At 43.7% G+C, this 14,663-nt stretch overlaps 1 protein-coding gene across 2 annotated transcripts; it reads right to left on the bottom strand.

Annotated features, from left to right (window-relative positions):
* Positions 1-586: 586 nt before the first annotated feature.
* IL6 (interleukin 6) lies at positions 587-5,843 on the bottom strand. Of its 2 annotated transcripts, XM_060632691.3 has the most exons (6): positions 5,497-5,843; positions 4,383-4,441; positions 4,040-4,218; positions 2,826-2,939; positions 1,963-2,109; positions 587-754 (listed from the first exon to the last, which is right to left on the bottom strand). In XM_060632691.3, exons 1-6 carry the CDS (start codon positions 5,505-5,507, stop codon positions 587-589), a joined length of 678 nt encoding a protein of 225 aa, XP_060488674.1. In that variant the 5' UTR covers positions 5,508-5,843. The 2 variants fall into 2 exon arrangements, with proteins under 2 accessions (XP_060488674.1, XP_060488673.1); XM_060632690.3 differs by having other exon boundaries at positions 4,383-5,843.
* Between the last annotated feature and the right edge of the window lie 8,820 nt (positions 5,844-14,663).

The raw sequence follows: 14,663 nt of genomic DNA, 5'->3' as shown, positions 1-14,663 counted from the left end.
AGATGCAACACATTTAGCGCATGCCTGACATGCAGTAGGTTCTCTGTTATATCTTTCTCCAGGTGATTGTAGCTCTTTTTGGGTGGTGGTGGTGCTGGTGACAGAAACCTGTTTCTATTCAGCTTCACAGGACACACAGAGGCTCAGTTGTGGATTTTTTTTAAAAAGCAGTTTATTGGTATAAAAACAATTTAAACATTATATAAATACAATATAAATATTCCTTTTAAAAATATGTATAAGTTAGCCACGTATTTGAGGTAAACCTACACATTCCAAGCAATGATCTGGCTCTGAAACGTCAAGGATATTCCAGCTGTGTAGCCATTTTATGTTATCTTTTTCAAAATGAATACATAAAATATTTCAAGTGGCACTTCATAAAAAATATAAATATCTGCTCCTTATATAAATTAACTCAACATCACATATTTAAATATCAATAAATTAAAAATAATTAAAATAGTGTCCTAACGCTCATACTTTTCGTTCTTCACAGAGAACAACATCAGTTACATGCCCAGTGGACAGGTTTCTGACCAGAGAAAGGAATGCCCGTGAACTACAGCAATCTTAGATGCCCAGGTTACATTATCCGAACAGCCCTGAGGCTGAACTGAAGGAAGTCCTCCAGCCTTCGCAGGGTGAGGTGAATTGTTGTGTGCCTCAGCCACTCTTCCTGTGACTGCAGCTTAGCCTGCAGGCCAACTTCTGCGGTTGGGACAGGGATGGTTACCTCATCCTGATTCTTTCCCTGAAGGGAAAAGAAAGCAAAAAGAACTATTTAAGTATTGAACAAATCCTTTGCAGTGGCGGGATGCTCTGTGCTGTGGGAAGACGTTCAAATTCGGGGTGAAGGAGACTGGGTGGGGCTGCCTGCCCTGGCTCGCCCAGGTAGGGGGAGGTGGCTCTCCCCTGAGCTCACCTGAGCCCATCCTGCAGCCCTTTCATGGCGACTGAATCCTACTCCCCACTTTGCTAATCTATGTCTATTAGACCATGAGCATCTCGAGGGCGGCCATGGTGTCTTGTCTTCCCTTATGCTAAACAGTGCCTGGCACAAAGCCCCATCCATCTGCCATCTATTGAGGGTCCACTGGTCTGTGGTGTAAGGGGGACTGGGAAGCACCTTTCCACAGACCCACTGACATGAGGCTGAGTAGTTGTGGGAGGGCTTACCCCTCCAGGTGTGGTTCTAGAGCACGGCAGCATGGGCATCCCCTGGAACTTGTTAGAGATGCGAGTCTCAGCTCTCCCCCCAGACCTGTTGGATCAGACCCTGTGCTGTGACAAGATTCCTGGGGATTTGGTGTGTGTTTTAAAGTGGAAGAAGCGCCGGTTTAAGGCAAACAGCTAGAAAAGGCAGTGGCAGTATCAACACCCATGTGCCTGCTTCTCTGTCTAGTGCACTTTGTTTGGCTCATCCACATGCTGTGCCATCAAGCCTCCATTAGGTGGCATTTGAATGGCTAGCTGGTAGTGACCAAGGCCTTTGGTACCTGCTCTTCTAGCCTTTAAACATTTTTCCGCATTAACTCTTCCAGCAAAAAGTAAGGGGAAAGAGTTGAAACTACCACAGTGACAAGAATATCAGTTGGCAATAATTAAAATATTAAAATAATTGTTATGCCCTCTGTTCTTTGTTATTATAGATCACTGAGCAGGATTGGATGTGCTTCCTTCTGCCTCTACAGATTTTTTTTTTCTTACATCTTAAGCCATTATAGTAGAAGTTGATGTTAAAATCTCATTTAACAGTTTTAAATATAGTTATTAATGTCTTTTGCAGAAGAGAACCGAAAGAAAACACAAAAAGTTTCAACTATCAGAAAATCTTCCTTAGATCCTTTCCTCTACATGTGGCCATCTCTTTTGAATTGGCTTTGCATTCCCAAGTTGTCTAGGCTCCTTTCTTTGAGCCTGTTTTCCTCACACCAAGGGAGGGGATGAGGAAATGCTCACCTTACGCTTCAGCATCTGGAGCAGGACGTTAGTATTGGTGTACACAGACTTGGCATTTTCCTTATCACCCTCATACTTGTCCTGGAGGAATTTCAGGTATATCTGAAACTCCTGAAGACCAGTAGTGATTCTTGTCAGGCAGGTCTCCTAAGAGAAAAGATGGGGAAATCGGTTATTGCTAGGAAGGTATAATCAATTTAAAAAGTTAAAATTGCTATAATTCAGCTACTTCTCCCTCTGCTCCTCCAAGGAACTTCAAACACCCTTTAGCATCATATTTTGAGACATCAGACAGCATCAGCTTCCCCATTTTAAATATCTGGACAGAGACACTACTTAATCAGTTTTACCCAAAACCTGATAGATGCTGGAATGTGCCAAAGGGGTCTTTCTCTGATTCTCCCCTTAATACTCTTCCTTCTGGCTGCACTCCTGTCCTTGTCAATATTGGGCTGAAACCTCCTTTTATGGAATAATCAGAAGTCAGTGCAGGATATCCCACTGTCTGGAAGGAAGAGGGTGTAGAGAATGACCTCTACATAGAGGGCAGACTGGGATCCTGCTAACAGCAGGCAACGAAGAGAAGGACAACTTTACCCAGGATGGATTAGCTAAACCTACTGGGGTTTCTAACATTTGATGGCCGCAGAAATCCCAATACAGAAGGGCTATCTCTAACCATTGCATTCAAAAGTAAGCTGCCTTCAGAGAGATTCAGGTTGGTTTCCTTGTGAAATTTACATGATGTTCTTTACATTTATCCCCTTTGTTGTCTGCCTGGTCTATATGCATACAGACACTGCATATCAGAGGGAGAACTTTTGACTAAGGAATAGTTAAAAGTGAATGTGACGTGTTCATACCTGATTGAACCCAGATTGGAAGCATCCATCTTTTTCTGCCAGTTTCGGAAGATTTAGGTTGTTTTCTGCCAGTGCCTCCTTGCTGTCCTCACATTTGTTATAGTTGTCACACATCTGGGGAGGAATACCAGAACTGTTGTCAAAGAAGTGCCCCCAAAACAAACACCACTAGAGGGCCGATTCATGTTTTACCCAGGCAGGAAGTCCTCTAAGAGAATGAAGTCACACCACATCAGCATCCAGACAAGCCAGGTCTCGTGAAGATGGGCACACTTGGGCTCATTTCTGGGCACCTATGACTTCACACTTGTTGCCTATCCTGAGTCTTGGTGTCCTTATCTCTCCAAATTGGGGATAATGAAACTCCTCCTTTGTAAGTTTTTTGTGAAGATGAGGCATACTATTTACATAAAGTGCATGGCACATAGTAGGTAGTCAATAAATGACAGCAATTTTGATGATAATTGGGTGACTGTAATTTGAGCCCCAATTTTCCAGCTAGAAGGACCTTTGAGATCATCTAGTCCAATTCCAAAATTTTACAAATGGGGCCCAGAGGTGGTAGGGAATTTGCCAAAGATCACAAAACTGGTTCAGCAGAACCAGAACTAGATTTGGTTCAGGGCTCCCAATACCCCCTCCTGCGCTCTTTCCTTTCTACCAGACAGAGCCAAACGACCTTACCTTTAAAGCTTTGGAGCTGCTTTAACCTACTTATGATTTTGCCACTTTGGTGGGCTGTCAAGTATGCATCTTATATGCTGGAATGACTCTGGGGAATCCCTAACCACTGAGCTTCCATAACCTGAAAGTTTTGTGATTTTTGTGAGAAGCTCAACATCTATTTCAGGTGGCACTCTGCCAATGCTTCCAAAGTGCAAGAGATACAAAGAAAATTGGTAGACATTATTTTTTGGTTAGGGAAAAGGAAGTCCTGAGAGGCAGTGACACCCAGCCCATGCCAAGTATGGAGCTGGGAATGGGCCAAGGGGCATGGATTTCAACCCCAGTGTGTGTTTTCCAGGAGGGAAAGGAACTCCCTGAGACCAGCAGCAGAAGAGAAATACAGAAGACGTCTCCCCCTTTGGCCTGAAATCTAAACTGCCCCAGAACCCAGCAAAGACCTCCCAGTGCAGGAGCCCTTGTCCACATCCAGGGCCCAGGAGGTAAATGCCCACACAGGCCCTTTATCACCCTCAGTTGAGCCTACCCACCTCCTTTTTCAGTGCAGAGATTTTGCCGAGGATGTACTTAATGAGTTCTTCCATTTTGTCTGCAGAGGTGAGTGGTAGTCTATTTGAGGTGGCATCTCCTCCCAGGGGTCCTGGGGTAGGGAAAGCAGTAGCCACCACCAGGAGCAGCCCCAGGGAGAAGGCGAGTGGACTGAAGGCGCCTGTACCGGAGGGAAGGGAGAACAGCCAGTGAGCAGACCGCACAGCTGGGGGAGCTGTGCTGCTGGCTGTTGGCTGCCTGCCAGCCCTCCCAGCAGACACACACCCCTCCCTCAGCCGGCCCGGCTGCCAGGCAGTTCCAGGGCTAGGGATTTCCTTCACTTACTTGTGGAGAGGAAGGTCATGGCTGGAGTCCTGGAGGGCAGATGGAGCTCTCTTTCGTTCCTGGTGGGCTCGAGGGCAGAATGAGCCTCAGACATCCCCAGTCTTATATTTATTGGGGCTTGAGACTCTAATATTGAGACTCATGGGAAAATCCCACATTTGATAAATCTCTGTTGGAGGGTGGGGGTGGGGCCAGAGCGGGTGGGGCTGATTGGAAACCTTATTAAGATTGTGCAATGTGACGTCCTTTAGCATCACAGGAATCACAACTGGGGGGGGCGGAAAGTGCCGCTTAGGTCATACCAAGCTAGCCTAAGAGGCAGGATCACTCTTCCTTTACTTTCTTTTCTGTTTTTTGTTTTTATTTTTTTAATTTTATTTATTTATTTATTTATTTATTTATTTATTTATTTTTTAGTGACTCAGCATTTTGGCATGTCTTAAGAAGGAAAGTAAAGTTGAAGTCATGCACAAAGTTTTACAGGAGGGGGGGCAAAAAGCTAAGGCTGACTATGATTTAAGAAGTGCTCTCATTACCAGATTAACAGGCTAGGATTTAGTATTCCATTTAATTCATAGTCATAAAAACCTAAGACGTTTTGACCTGAGCTTCCTCAGACCACATCATAGCCCACTAGCTTGGGGTTACAAGTAAGATGCTACTAACAGCGAGCCATCTGCAGGACTTTCCTCTCTTTGCTGGCTTTCTCTGTGACCAGCTGTTGCAGAACTGCCTGACTGCCCCCAAATCTCGTGCAGTTGTCTCTAGGGGTTTCCAGACATGGTGTGAGGTGCACACATAAATGACTCCTCTGTGCCACGATGTGGCATCTGCCAGTTTCTTTCTCACCTCTTCCATCCCACTTCAGCCAGCTCAGCCTCAGCCCTGCTCTCTCCCTAGTGGCCCCTTGGGGACCCTCCCAGTGAACACTTTGATCCCTCTGCCGAGGGGGTTGTCTTGTGCTGCTAGTGCTGTCCCCACTGCTGGTCAGAGGGTGATCCTGCTCCTCAGGGAGAGAGCCCTGAGGAGACCAGGTGGGTATTGTCTCTGCTGGAGCCCTCAAGTTAGCAATGCCCACTTGGTTCAGAGCAGAAGTGGCAAGAATACTACTCACCTCTTTGACATGTCAAAGGAGGACCTTGTGAAATTTTCTAGAGCTTGTGTTCATCGCTCCCTCCTGCGTAGGACTGGTTTTGAGTCCAGAGGTAGCTGGGAAGAAATCTCCTAACACAGACTTGGGCTCTCAGGCTCTGAATCATGCTTTGCCTCCAGCGCCCCAGGCTACCTTACTGGGTTGAGCTTGTATAGCTTGTACAGGTTCCCTCAGCCCTTATAATGACGTCTCTTGCAGGAGGGTCCTTGGTCTCATGCAAATGAACTCTAGACCAGGCTGCCTTGCTAGTCTCCCAGACACCCAGGCAGCTCTGAAGATTGGCTCCAGGTTGAAACTAGGACCCTTGTACAGCACCAAAAAAAAAAAAAGAAAAAAAAAAGAAGAAGAAAGAAATATTTACAAAACACAGTGTTATCACAATCAGCTTCTTTGCAAAGATCCCATCAGGATTGCTAAAACAAGGACCTCTGCTACAGTATTTAAAACATAAATTGATTTACTCAAGTTTTGTTTTGTGAAAAACACTTTAGGACCCGCCTGGTTGGGGAAAGTGAGGTCATTCATTCTTTCACTGACTTTCTAAATGGAGGCAGGTCCTGTGGCCGTAGGGGGCGGGGGTTGTCTGAAAATGAAAATGGGAGAGGATGGTTGGTTGAATGTTTTCGCTTTTACTGTTCTTGGGTCTTGAGCAACTCAGACACCCCCAGCCGAGTCCTCTCTTCTGCAATGAATGAACCCACCTCCCCTGCCCACCCTGTGATGCATGCAATAGGCCTCTCTAGCATGGGATTGCTTTTTCTCATATATCTATCTTTTAGAAAATATGACTCAGTAGATTTCAAATACCTAGTGACTCAACGACAACATACGGTATTTCTTTTCAGTTAAAAGTTTTTAAAGTAGGAAGTACACATACATGATAAAATGTTCAAACAGGACGTCAGGGCATACAGGGAAAAGTAAGTCTCCTTCCTTTCCAGCTCCTCTCCTTAGAGGTAGTTTCTGACCCACAGTATTTTCACCTAAATCCTGTTACCCTAACCTGGGTGAGGTTTTCTTGGCTACCTAGGGACTCACCTCTGTATTTACAGGATTGGCGTATACACTGCACGCACACGCATACACATTTGTATGCAAATATCCACACACTTTAATTTCCCATTGTGTGGATGCCACCTAGGCAGTTCTCTATATCATAGAGTACAGACTTTTGAGTTGTACAGCATGGGTTTAAAGCCCAGCTCTGCCACTTGTGGTATGACCTTGGCTAAGTTACCCGAAGGATCTGTCCCCTTGTTTGTCCATCTGATAAAGCTGGGATAATAGCAGTTCTTCCCATACAGCTGTTGTGAAGACTGAAGGAGATGACGTGTGAAAAATCCCTGGCACATAGGAAGGAAGCCGAAAACATGTGCTCTTTGTAACATTCTGCGGCTCAGGGTCTCTGCGTTGGAGAGCTCCTTCAGCCCAGTTCTGTCAGCCCACGCTGTCCTGCCTGTGAGGGAGGCTATGAATGAGCCAGGCTACTGTGCCAGTGATCAGCTGGTCTCCCAGTCATTTTTCCTCCAAAGAAATGACATTCTGTATTTTGTTGGAAACGCCTTATGGCAAAAGTGAAAAATGCAGAAGAAAAAAGTGGTTTCCCCTCTTTTTTGAGAACATTAGGATCCCCAAACCTGATCTCTCAATTTAAATATTGAGCCCAGCTGTGTTTTTCTCCTACACCATTTCCAAGGCTTGCTGCCAAGTGTTTTTATGACAGAAGCCCTCAGCCTTCCCTGTCCATGGCCCTCATCATTATTCAAAGTCTGGAAAGTGGGAAGACCCTGCAAGGGTGAGGAGATCAGATCTTGTGCTTCTGGCAGCCAGGAAAGAGCAAGTTGTGCGGAGGTGAGAATGCATGTGTGTGGAGAGGTTGGAGGATGCTGCCTGCCACTTTGCATATTGTTAGCCTCTAGGATCTATATTAGTGTCAATGCCATGGGCTGGCATTTGCTTGTGGGAGAGATGGGCTCTTTTTTGCTCCAGAACATTAACACAACATCTGTAACTCCACCATGATAGCTTCCTTTCTTTGGATCTCAATGGATCTTCCACTTGGAGAGCTCATGCATCATATTTTAACATGTACAAATGACCAGGAAAGGCCATGCTGTCAGCATTTATTAACTAATAACCTCAGTGGCTGCATTGCTCCACTGCTGATTTAAAGTAGCTGCCAGCTGAGACCAAGAGAGATAGGACAAATGGGAACATATAGGCAGGTAGAAGAGAAACCAAGTAGCTCTGCATCCTTTTCCACCTTATCCAGGCAAGCTAGTCCTGTCTGTGCCCCTCAGAATTACTGCCCATGACTGCTTTCCTACATGTTGTTGGGGTTCAGTTCAGAGAGTTCATCAATGCATTCAAGGTGAGGGAGAAAAAGTAACTTCTATTTGGTCTTAGGCTCTCAGGAGAAGAGCTGTTCTCCACATCTCATAGGTTAAAATGTGGTATTGTGCTCTCTTCTTTATTCCAGGTATTGGGGGTGGGTGGGTCTGTAATTTTAGCGGGAGGGAGTATCCCAAGAAAAAAAGAGAAGTCACTGAGTACTAGGAACTTGCAGTTGCTGTCAGAATGTAGTTTCACTTGTCACTAAGTCGTAAAAGGTTTGCAAACTGAAACAGTGAGTTATTTAACAGCTCCTCTGGGATTGAGTCCGGCTGAGCAGACTCCAGGCCTGTAGGACTCTGGGAAATGTGTGTTTTAGGAAAAGTAGTCATATTATGTGGAGAGAGAATATTAGGGACATGTGGTATGTCTCCTTGGAAAGGGCTGGCTGATCTTGCAGGACAGCCAGGCCTAGAGACCAGAGCTCTGGACAGTTCCCAGCGTGGCCCAGTCTCAGTCCTATCCTTTGCTGTCTTAACTCTGATGCCCAGTTGTAGCTCCTGGTGAGTTTCTAGTCTGGCCTTAGCTTTTCTAAGGGCAAAGGCATGCTGGGGTTGTGTCTAGTTCTGCTGAACCCAAGAAAGAGGCACATTGGCCTGCTGGGTTCCTGCTGCCTAACTGCACATGGTGGTCAATGAGGAGGCCCTCATTGTTTTGCCTTGTTATCTTCCCCTACCAAAGTGGAAAATCCCAGGCATTTTAGGAGGGAAGTGGACTCTCTTGGGGCAACAATGTAGACTCCCCTTGCCTTGGGGACCGCCCCCCTCATCACATCCCTTTTCCTTTGGTCTTCAAACCTGGAAGAGAGTGCTTGGATCTCCAGATGTTAACAAGCCAGCTGCTCTGAAGCTGGTTTGGTGATGAGAACTTGCTTTGCTGATCCTGAAGGAGCCCCACTGGCCTCGTGCTGCAGGGCTGGGGAGGTCATTCAGGCTCAGTTTCAGTGTTCCATCTCTTCTCCATCTGTGGGGTAGGTCTTCTGTGTTGGTGGCTGCTGGTTCTGCTTTACAATTAGGAAACTTCATCATGTCAGAAAGGAGCACAGAGTTAATTTATTCTCACGAGTCATTTGAACCATCTTTGGTTTCTCTAAAGGTCTCAGTTCTCTTGAGTTCAGTGTCATAGGCAGAAACTCAGCATGCAAAAGCATTGGTTGGTTTCTTCTACTCTTTCCCTCAAAATTAAGGTACTAAGAACCCATTTGAAAGCATCACATGTAATGGTAAGACCAGGGGATTCTGCTGGGCTGGCTATGACGTTTTTCATCTCCTTTCCCTGCCCTTTTGGCTACTTATTTACTAAAAAGAAAGTGTCTTTGTATTTCCAAACTAAGCCTCATGTATGTTCTACTTAGCAAGCTGAATCTATGAAGGTAGGAAAGGTCTCTCTAGTTCTCGTGGTGGAATAATTTCCATGAATACACCTTGGACATATTGAACACTCCGTAGTTCTGAGACATTGGGGTTTATTATTCTGAAGAAGGGTCCACCTGGATTAATTAAACTTATCACAGAAGAATTCAGATCCAGGTAAGCAGGTCAAATAATCACAGGTGATTTCTATTGAGTTGTTGAGTTCTATATAGCTATGTATGGGTGTGGTTGTACACAGGGCATAGCTGAAGCCTTGATCTGAAGACCATGGCTGTGGCTCCAGGGGATGCTTCCCTCACTGTGAGGGCTGGCCTTAGATGCCTGGGTTCCCAGAAAGCTGGCTGGTAGTCTGCTGTCACTTTGGTCTTTCACTTTGGTCTGCTGGACCTGTAGCTCCTCCTGTGGGTCTCCATAGTGGTCTGGGTCTGAGCAGCAGTATTGTGTTCCCCAAGGGCTCTGTGGGATGATGGCCCTATGTCTCCCATCCTGGAGGCCATGTTTCTTTTGTGCTATTTTACTACAGGTGAAAGGTATTGTCAGGAAGGAAGGCATGGCCTGTTGCATTAGTCAACTTGGCAAGTGATCAAGATGCATGGAAATGGTTTCCTCCACTCTGGCATTTGAAATTGTCTTCTTGGGAGCTGATTAGCTTTTAAAAGGAGAGTATGCATTCCCATAGATTTTTGGGGGGCCTTGGAACCTAAGCAATTGCTACTAACTGCCTCAGCTTTTCTTGTCCTTCAGGACGATTGGCAAAGAGGCTGTAATATATACTCCTTTCTCTGTGGTAAGTTTGTTGACTGAGGCCCCAGTAAAGCTATCGAAGGCAGCAGGTATATAATATAGACTGGGGCAGGTCAGGTGTGAGAAGAAATTTGGGTTCTGGGTTCACAGTATCCAGCTGATACTGTGTGGCCACTCTTTTGACCAAGTTTGTGAAGACCACTCTGGCCTTCTTGACTTGTCTTAGATTGCAGAATTTAGAAGGAGGTTGGGGTTTTTTGCTGCCAGCAAAAACTTTTGTCTGAATATAAGATTTTCATGAATTAGGCTTGTCTTTTCATTGCATTACTGAATCTTTGGTTTCTTGTGTTTCTTCAGTGTCACTGCTGGAAGATATGGGCATTGGGATAATGAATAATGGGAGGATTTGGGATGAAGTGCCCTCCCATCTCAGGGACCCATTAGAGGGATGCTCTCTAAATTTCCTTCTAGCTCCAGCATTCAGTGATTCTATAGATCTTCACTCGCCATACCTAATAATCCAGAGCCTATTCTTCATGAAACTATAGAAGCAGGATACTCTACATTAGGAAATAGTTCTTGGAAATCCAAAAGAACCATTGGCTGCTTGGGGTGCCACCCATTTTGACATGCCTAGGATCATGGAGGCCATGGGCAGAATAAACCAATTTGGAAGATGTCGAAGGCCCAGACTTTCAATGCAAGGAGGTAGCAGACTTATTAGTTATCATACAAGCAGAAACAGATCAATATTCAAAATTTTAATTATTTTTAACTTAAAAAATTGCACATGTAATACATGTTCAATGTTGAAAATTGAGAAAATAGAGGAAGGCAAAAAGAGAAAAAATTGCAAAATAATCTTCTCACTGAGTGGTAGTCATTGTTATCATTAGGTTGCAATCATCCTTGCTACCTTTCTATGTAGCTATATATATGTTAACATATGGGAAATAGAAAAATACCGTGCATAGTGTGTTATCGGCTTTTCTTTTCAATACTACTTTCTGGGCAATTCTCCAAGTAGGGGTGATGTAAATAATGGCTGTTGAGAAAGACCGGGATGGAGCTCAAGTAGAGGTGTGTTGGGGCTGGCCAGTTCAGCTCAAGAGAGCCAACTGTACTCCCTTCTTCCCAACTCTGCATCCAGTGATTTCCTTTGGTAGCTTCATATTAGACAAGGTGGGAGTATTTACACTATGGAAATTGGCAAATGCTACACACTACGCCCTCCACCCCAAAACTAGTTGTTAAACATCTTCCAGCACACCAGTGGGCCCAAGGGAATACATGGATATTTTGGAGGCAAAAATCAATGCAATCCAGAGATTGGTTATTATATGTGTACTATTTAGGGAATGTAGGAAAAGCATGTATCAAAGGCATTATTTGATCTTACACTTCAAAAGCAATTAGCCATAAAGCTTTTTTTTTTTTTTTTTTTTTAAGGAAAGAAATAGTTTTGGTCAAAGTGTGCTGCTGCAATGTCCCAAAAATGAAGGAAGCGGTTTCTATAAACATGTAGACACCGACTATCAGCTGAATTTGGGGGAGGCAGGATGTGCACAGGGCAGAATTTCTGTTCTACAGAATTAGATGCCCTTGAGTTTCCCTAGCCAGATACCAACTCATGCCAGTAGATCAGTTCTTGAGCCATGGCCAAGTGAGGGACAGGAGATTTGTCACAGTGAGAGAATTAGACATGGCAAAGTGGCAACCCACAGGCTTAGTGATTTCTGCTTTGTCACTGTCCCATTCCAACCCGACTGATGAATCAGGAATCCAGCTTTGGGGCCCTTAGTGGACAGGATGAGGAGAGCCCTGAAGCATTCTTAGGGTCCCCAAAGGATTGCTTCTTGGGTCATAAGTTTAGCTGTTAACTGTACCCAAATCACAAGGAATCACTTACCCTGCTGTTATTCTTGGCATTGTGTCTTATTGTACTGCATCCTCCTCTTGATTCATCTCCGTTATAGTCCTATTGCATATTTCTAGGACATTGCACTAAGAAAACAAACAGTGCTATTAAATCCAACCCCTGCCTCCTTCTGAGGACACCCGCATGATGACAGGAACCTGGTTGATACTTGACTGCGTCATAGCCAAACTTCAGAATATTGAGTAAAATGTAAAACTCCCCGTCAGAAAGTTGGTTCGATTTACATGGCACAGCTCCCAGGCAGACCACATGAGACATATGCTAATTTTTTTTTTTCCTCCCCAAAGGATGTAAGTCTTCTCATAACAGTTTCAGGGCAGGGTAGAATGACATCTTGCGGATGCCATGACATCTCTCAGTTCTGAACTTCCATCAAGACAGACTGTGCCTCCGTCTTCCCGGAAGTCTTCGCTGACCCATTTCCAGGAATAGTGAGGGTTCTCCTCTGGGCTCTTCCGCAGTGTCATGTGCTGTACTAATCCATTTCTAGGCAGTGTCGTGATGACTCTGGAGCCAACCTGCCTGGGTTCAAATCGCTGTTCTGTAATTTTAAGCTGTGGTCAACTGTGAAGTTATTGAACTCCCCAGCTTCATTTTTCTCCTTCATAAAATGAGGGGTAGCAATCATACCTCATATCATACAGTTGTTGGAATCTATGTAAAATACTTAGCGCTTTGCCTGGCACATAGGAGAGCCCAATAAGCATTGATATTGCTCTCTCTACAATTGACTGAGAGCTTCCCGAGGGCTCTAGCTTTCAATGTCAATGAACAGCAAGCACAGTTGTGAGCACATGCTGGATACTTGGGGCTGATGAATGAATGAAAGGTGGGCTATCCTTTCAATTGATCTGTAGAAAATAATCATCAAGAGTTTAGAAATAGAAAATAGTTTGATACATAAAGCTTTCTTTGTATGTGTGCTTTTTATAGGTCATATAAAATGTTAAGCTCACTTGATTTTCAAATTACAAAGACTGTAATACTTTATTCAATAATTTAAAAAAACATACGTATGTATCTTTATTCCATATTGTGGGCAGTACAGTTTACTAAAAGAAGCATGGATTTCAGAGACAAACTTGATTTAAATGCTGGCCCCATCATTTACTGCTCGTATGGCTTTGGGCAAGGCTTCAACCCCCTGTGCCAGAGTTTCCTCATTTGCAAACTGTGGCAAAGAAAACTTCCCTTCTGGAGGTGGTTGTGAAAATTGAATGATATCCACACCCATAAAGTATAGTTATCAGTATGTACAAAATTGCCAGCAGATGCTAATTTTTTAAAAGTTGTTATATTCAGGTGGGGCAAGGGACAGAGAGTATGAGAAGGGAAATAGGAAAGGATCAAGGCAGACAAAGCATGATGGAGAAAGACAGCTAAAAAAAAAATAGAAATAGCCACCAAAAAATAAAGACAAATAAAATGGCCTATCGATTCATTTTGTTTTAAAATATTGTATTTTTACTTTTTAGTTTTTGCATAGGCGACACGTACCAATGGCGCAAAATTCACAAGGTACCAAAGGGTACTCAGTGAAAAATTAATCATTTCCACCCTGCCTGAGCCAACCAGTTTATCTCTTCAGGGGCAAGCAATTCTACTGGTTTTTGTCTTGTGATTCCTTCCAGAAATACTCCATACATTGATAAGCAAAACATTCCTATTTCCCATGATTTAGTTTTATTCTTCTACGTAAGTGGCGGTGTACTAATTACATCGGTCTGCAGCTTACTTCCTTTATTGAATATGTTTTAGCAATCGTTTCTTTTCGAGACATAGAGAACTGCCTCTTTCCTTTTGGCCCTTGTATTCCATTTATTAACCCATCCCCCATTGATGGAACTTTAGGTTGTTTCCAACCTTTTGTTATTACAGATAAAACTTCAATGAATAATTTTGTCTGTGATTTCATACATGTGAGTGTGTCAGTGGGATAGTTTCCTAGAAATGGAGATGCTTACTCAAAGGATACTGGCAACTGTGATAGACAGAGGTTGTACCAATTTAATGCTTCCTCTGGTGAGGAGTGAGAACACCTGTTCCTCATACTCTTGTCAGCACATGATATTATCAGTCCTGATCTGTGCCAGACTAATAAGGGAAAAACGTATCTCACTGGAGTTTTAATTTGCTTCTCTCTGATTACAAGTAAGTTGGAGTATCTGGTCAGATCTGTGAGAAGAATTTTTATTTCACTTTTCACCAACTGTCTGTTATATCCTTCGTCTGAGTTTTTGTTGGGTTATTGATCCTTTTCATACTGATTTGAAGGAGCTCTTGATATACTCTGAAAGGTAAACTTTTGTTTTTCATGTGCATTTTTAATTTATCATTCATGTTCCTATTAGTTTATAGTGGCCTTTTTTTTTTTTTTTTTTTTTTTTTTGGCCACGCAAAAAGTTTAGATTTAGATGAAGCAGACTTTGTATCCTTTCATTTATGGCTTCTGGATTTTGTGACACACATAAAAAGTCTTAGTCTACTCTGAAATCATGAGAATATTCTTCTAAGTTTTCCTCGAGTGTCTTTAAATAATATGTTTTCAAAGTATTGAGCAAATACAGACTATGCTTGTCATGTAACAAGATGAACTAGTCCTGTGCACACCCTGATGTAAATGCACACACACAGGAAAAAATGTAGGTCTTGCTAGAAAGTGGTATAGGCAGTACTTTTTC

Source organism: Panthera onca, chromosome A2 (genome assembly GCF_046562875.1).
Source record: "Panthera onca isolate mPanOnc1 chromosome A2, mPanOnc1 haplotype 2, whole genome shotgun sequence".
NCBI classification, from domain to species: Eukaryota; Metazoa; Chordata; class Mammalia; order Carnivora; family Felidae; genus Panthera; species Panthera onca.
This window is presented reverse-complemented; position numbering and strand designations above follow the sequence as displayed.

Bases quoted from the DNA above. Each gene is read 5' to 3' on its own strand.
- IL6 (XM_060632690.3), bottom strand. From the start codon at position 4,476: ATGTCTGAGGCTCATTCTGCCCTCGAGCCCACCAGGAACGAAAGAGAG. The intron at 2,940-4,039 runs GTGGGTAGGCTC...ATTCCTCCCCAG, and splicing joins TCTCTGCACTGAAAAAGGAG to ATGTGTGACAACTATAACAA. The intron at 755-1,962 runs GTGAGCATTTCC...TTTTCCCTTCAG, and splicing joins TCCAGATGCTGAAGCGTAAG to GGAAAGAATCAGGATGAGGT.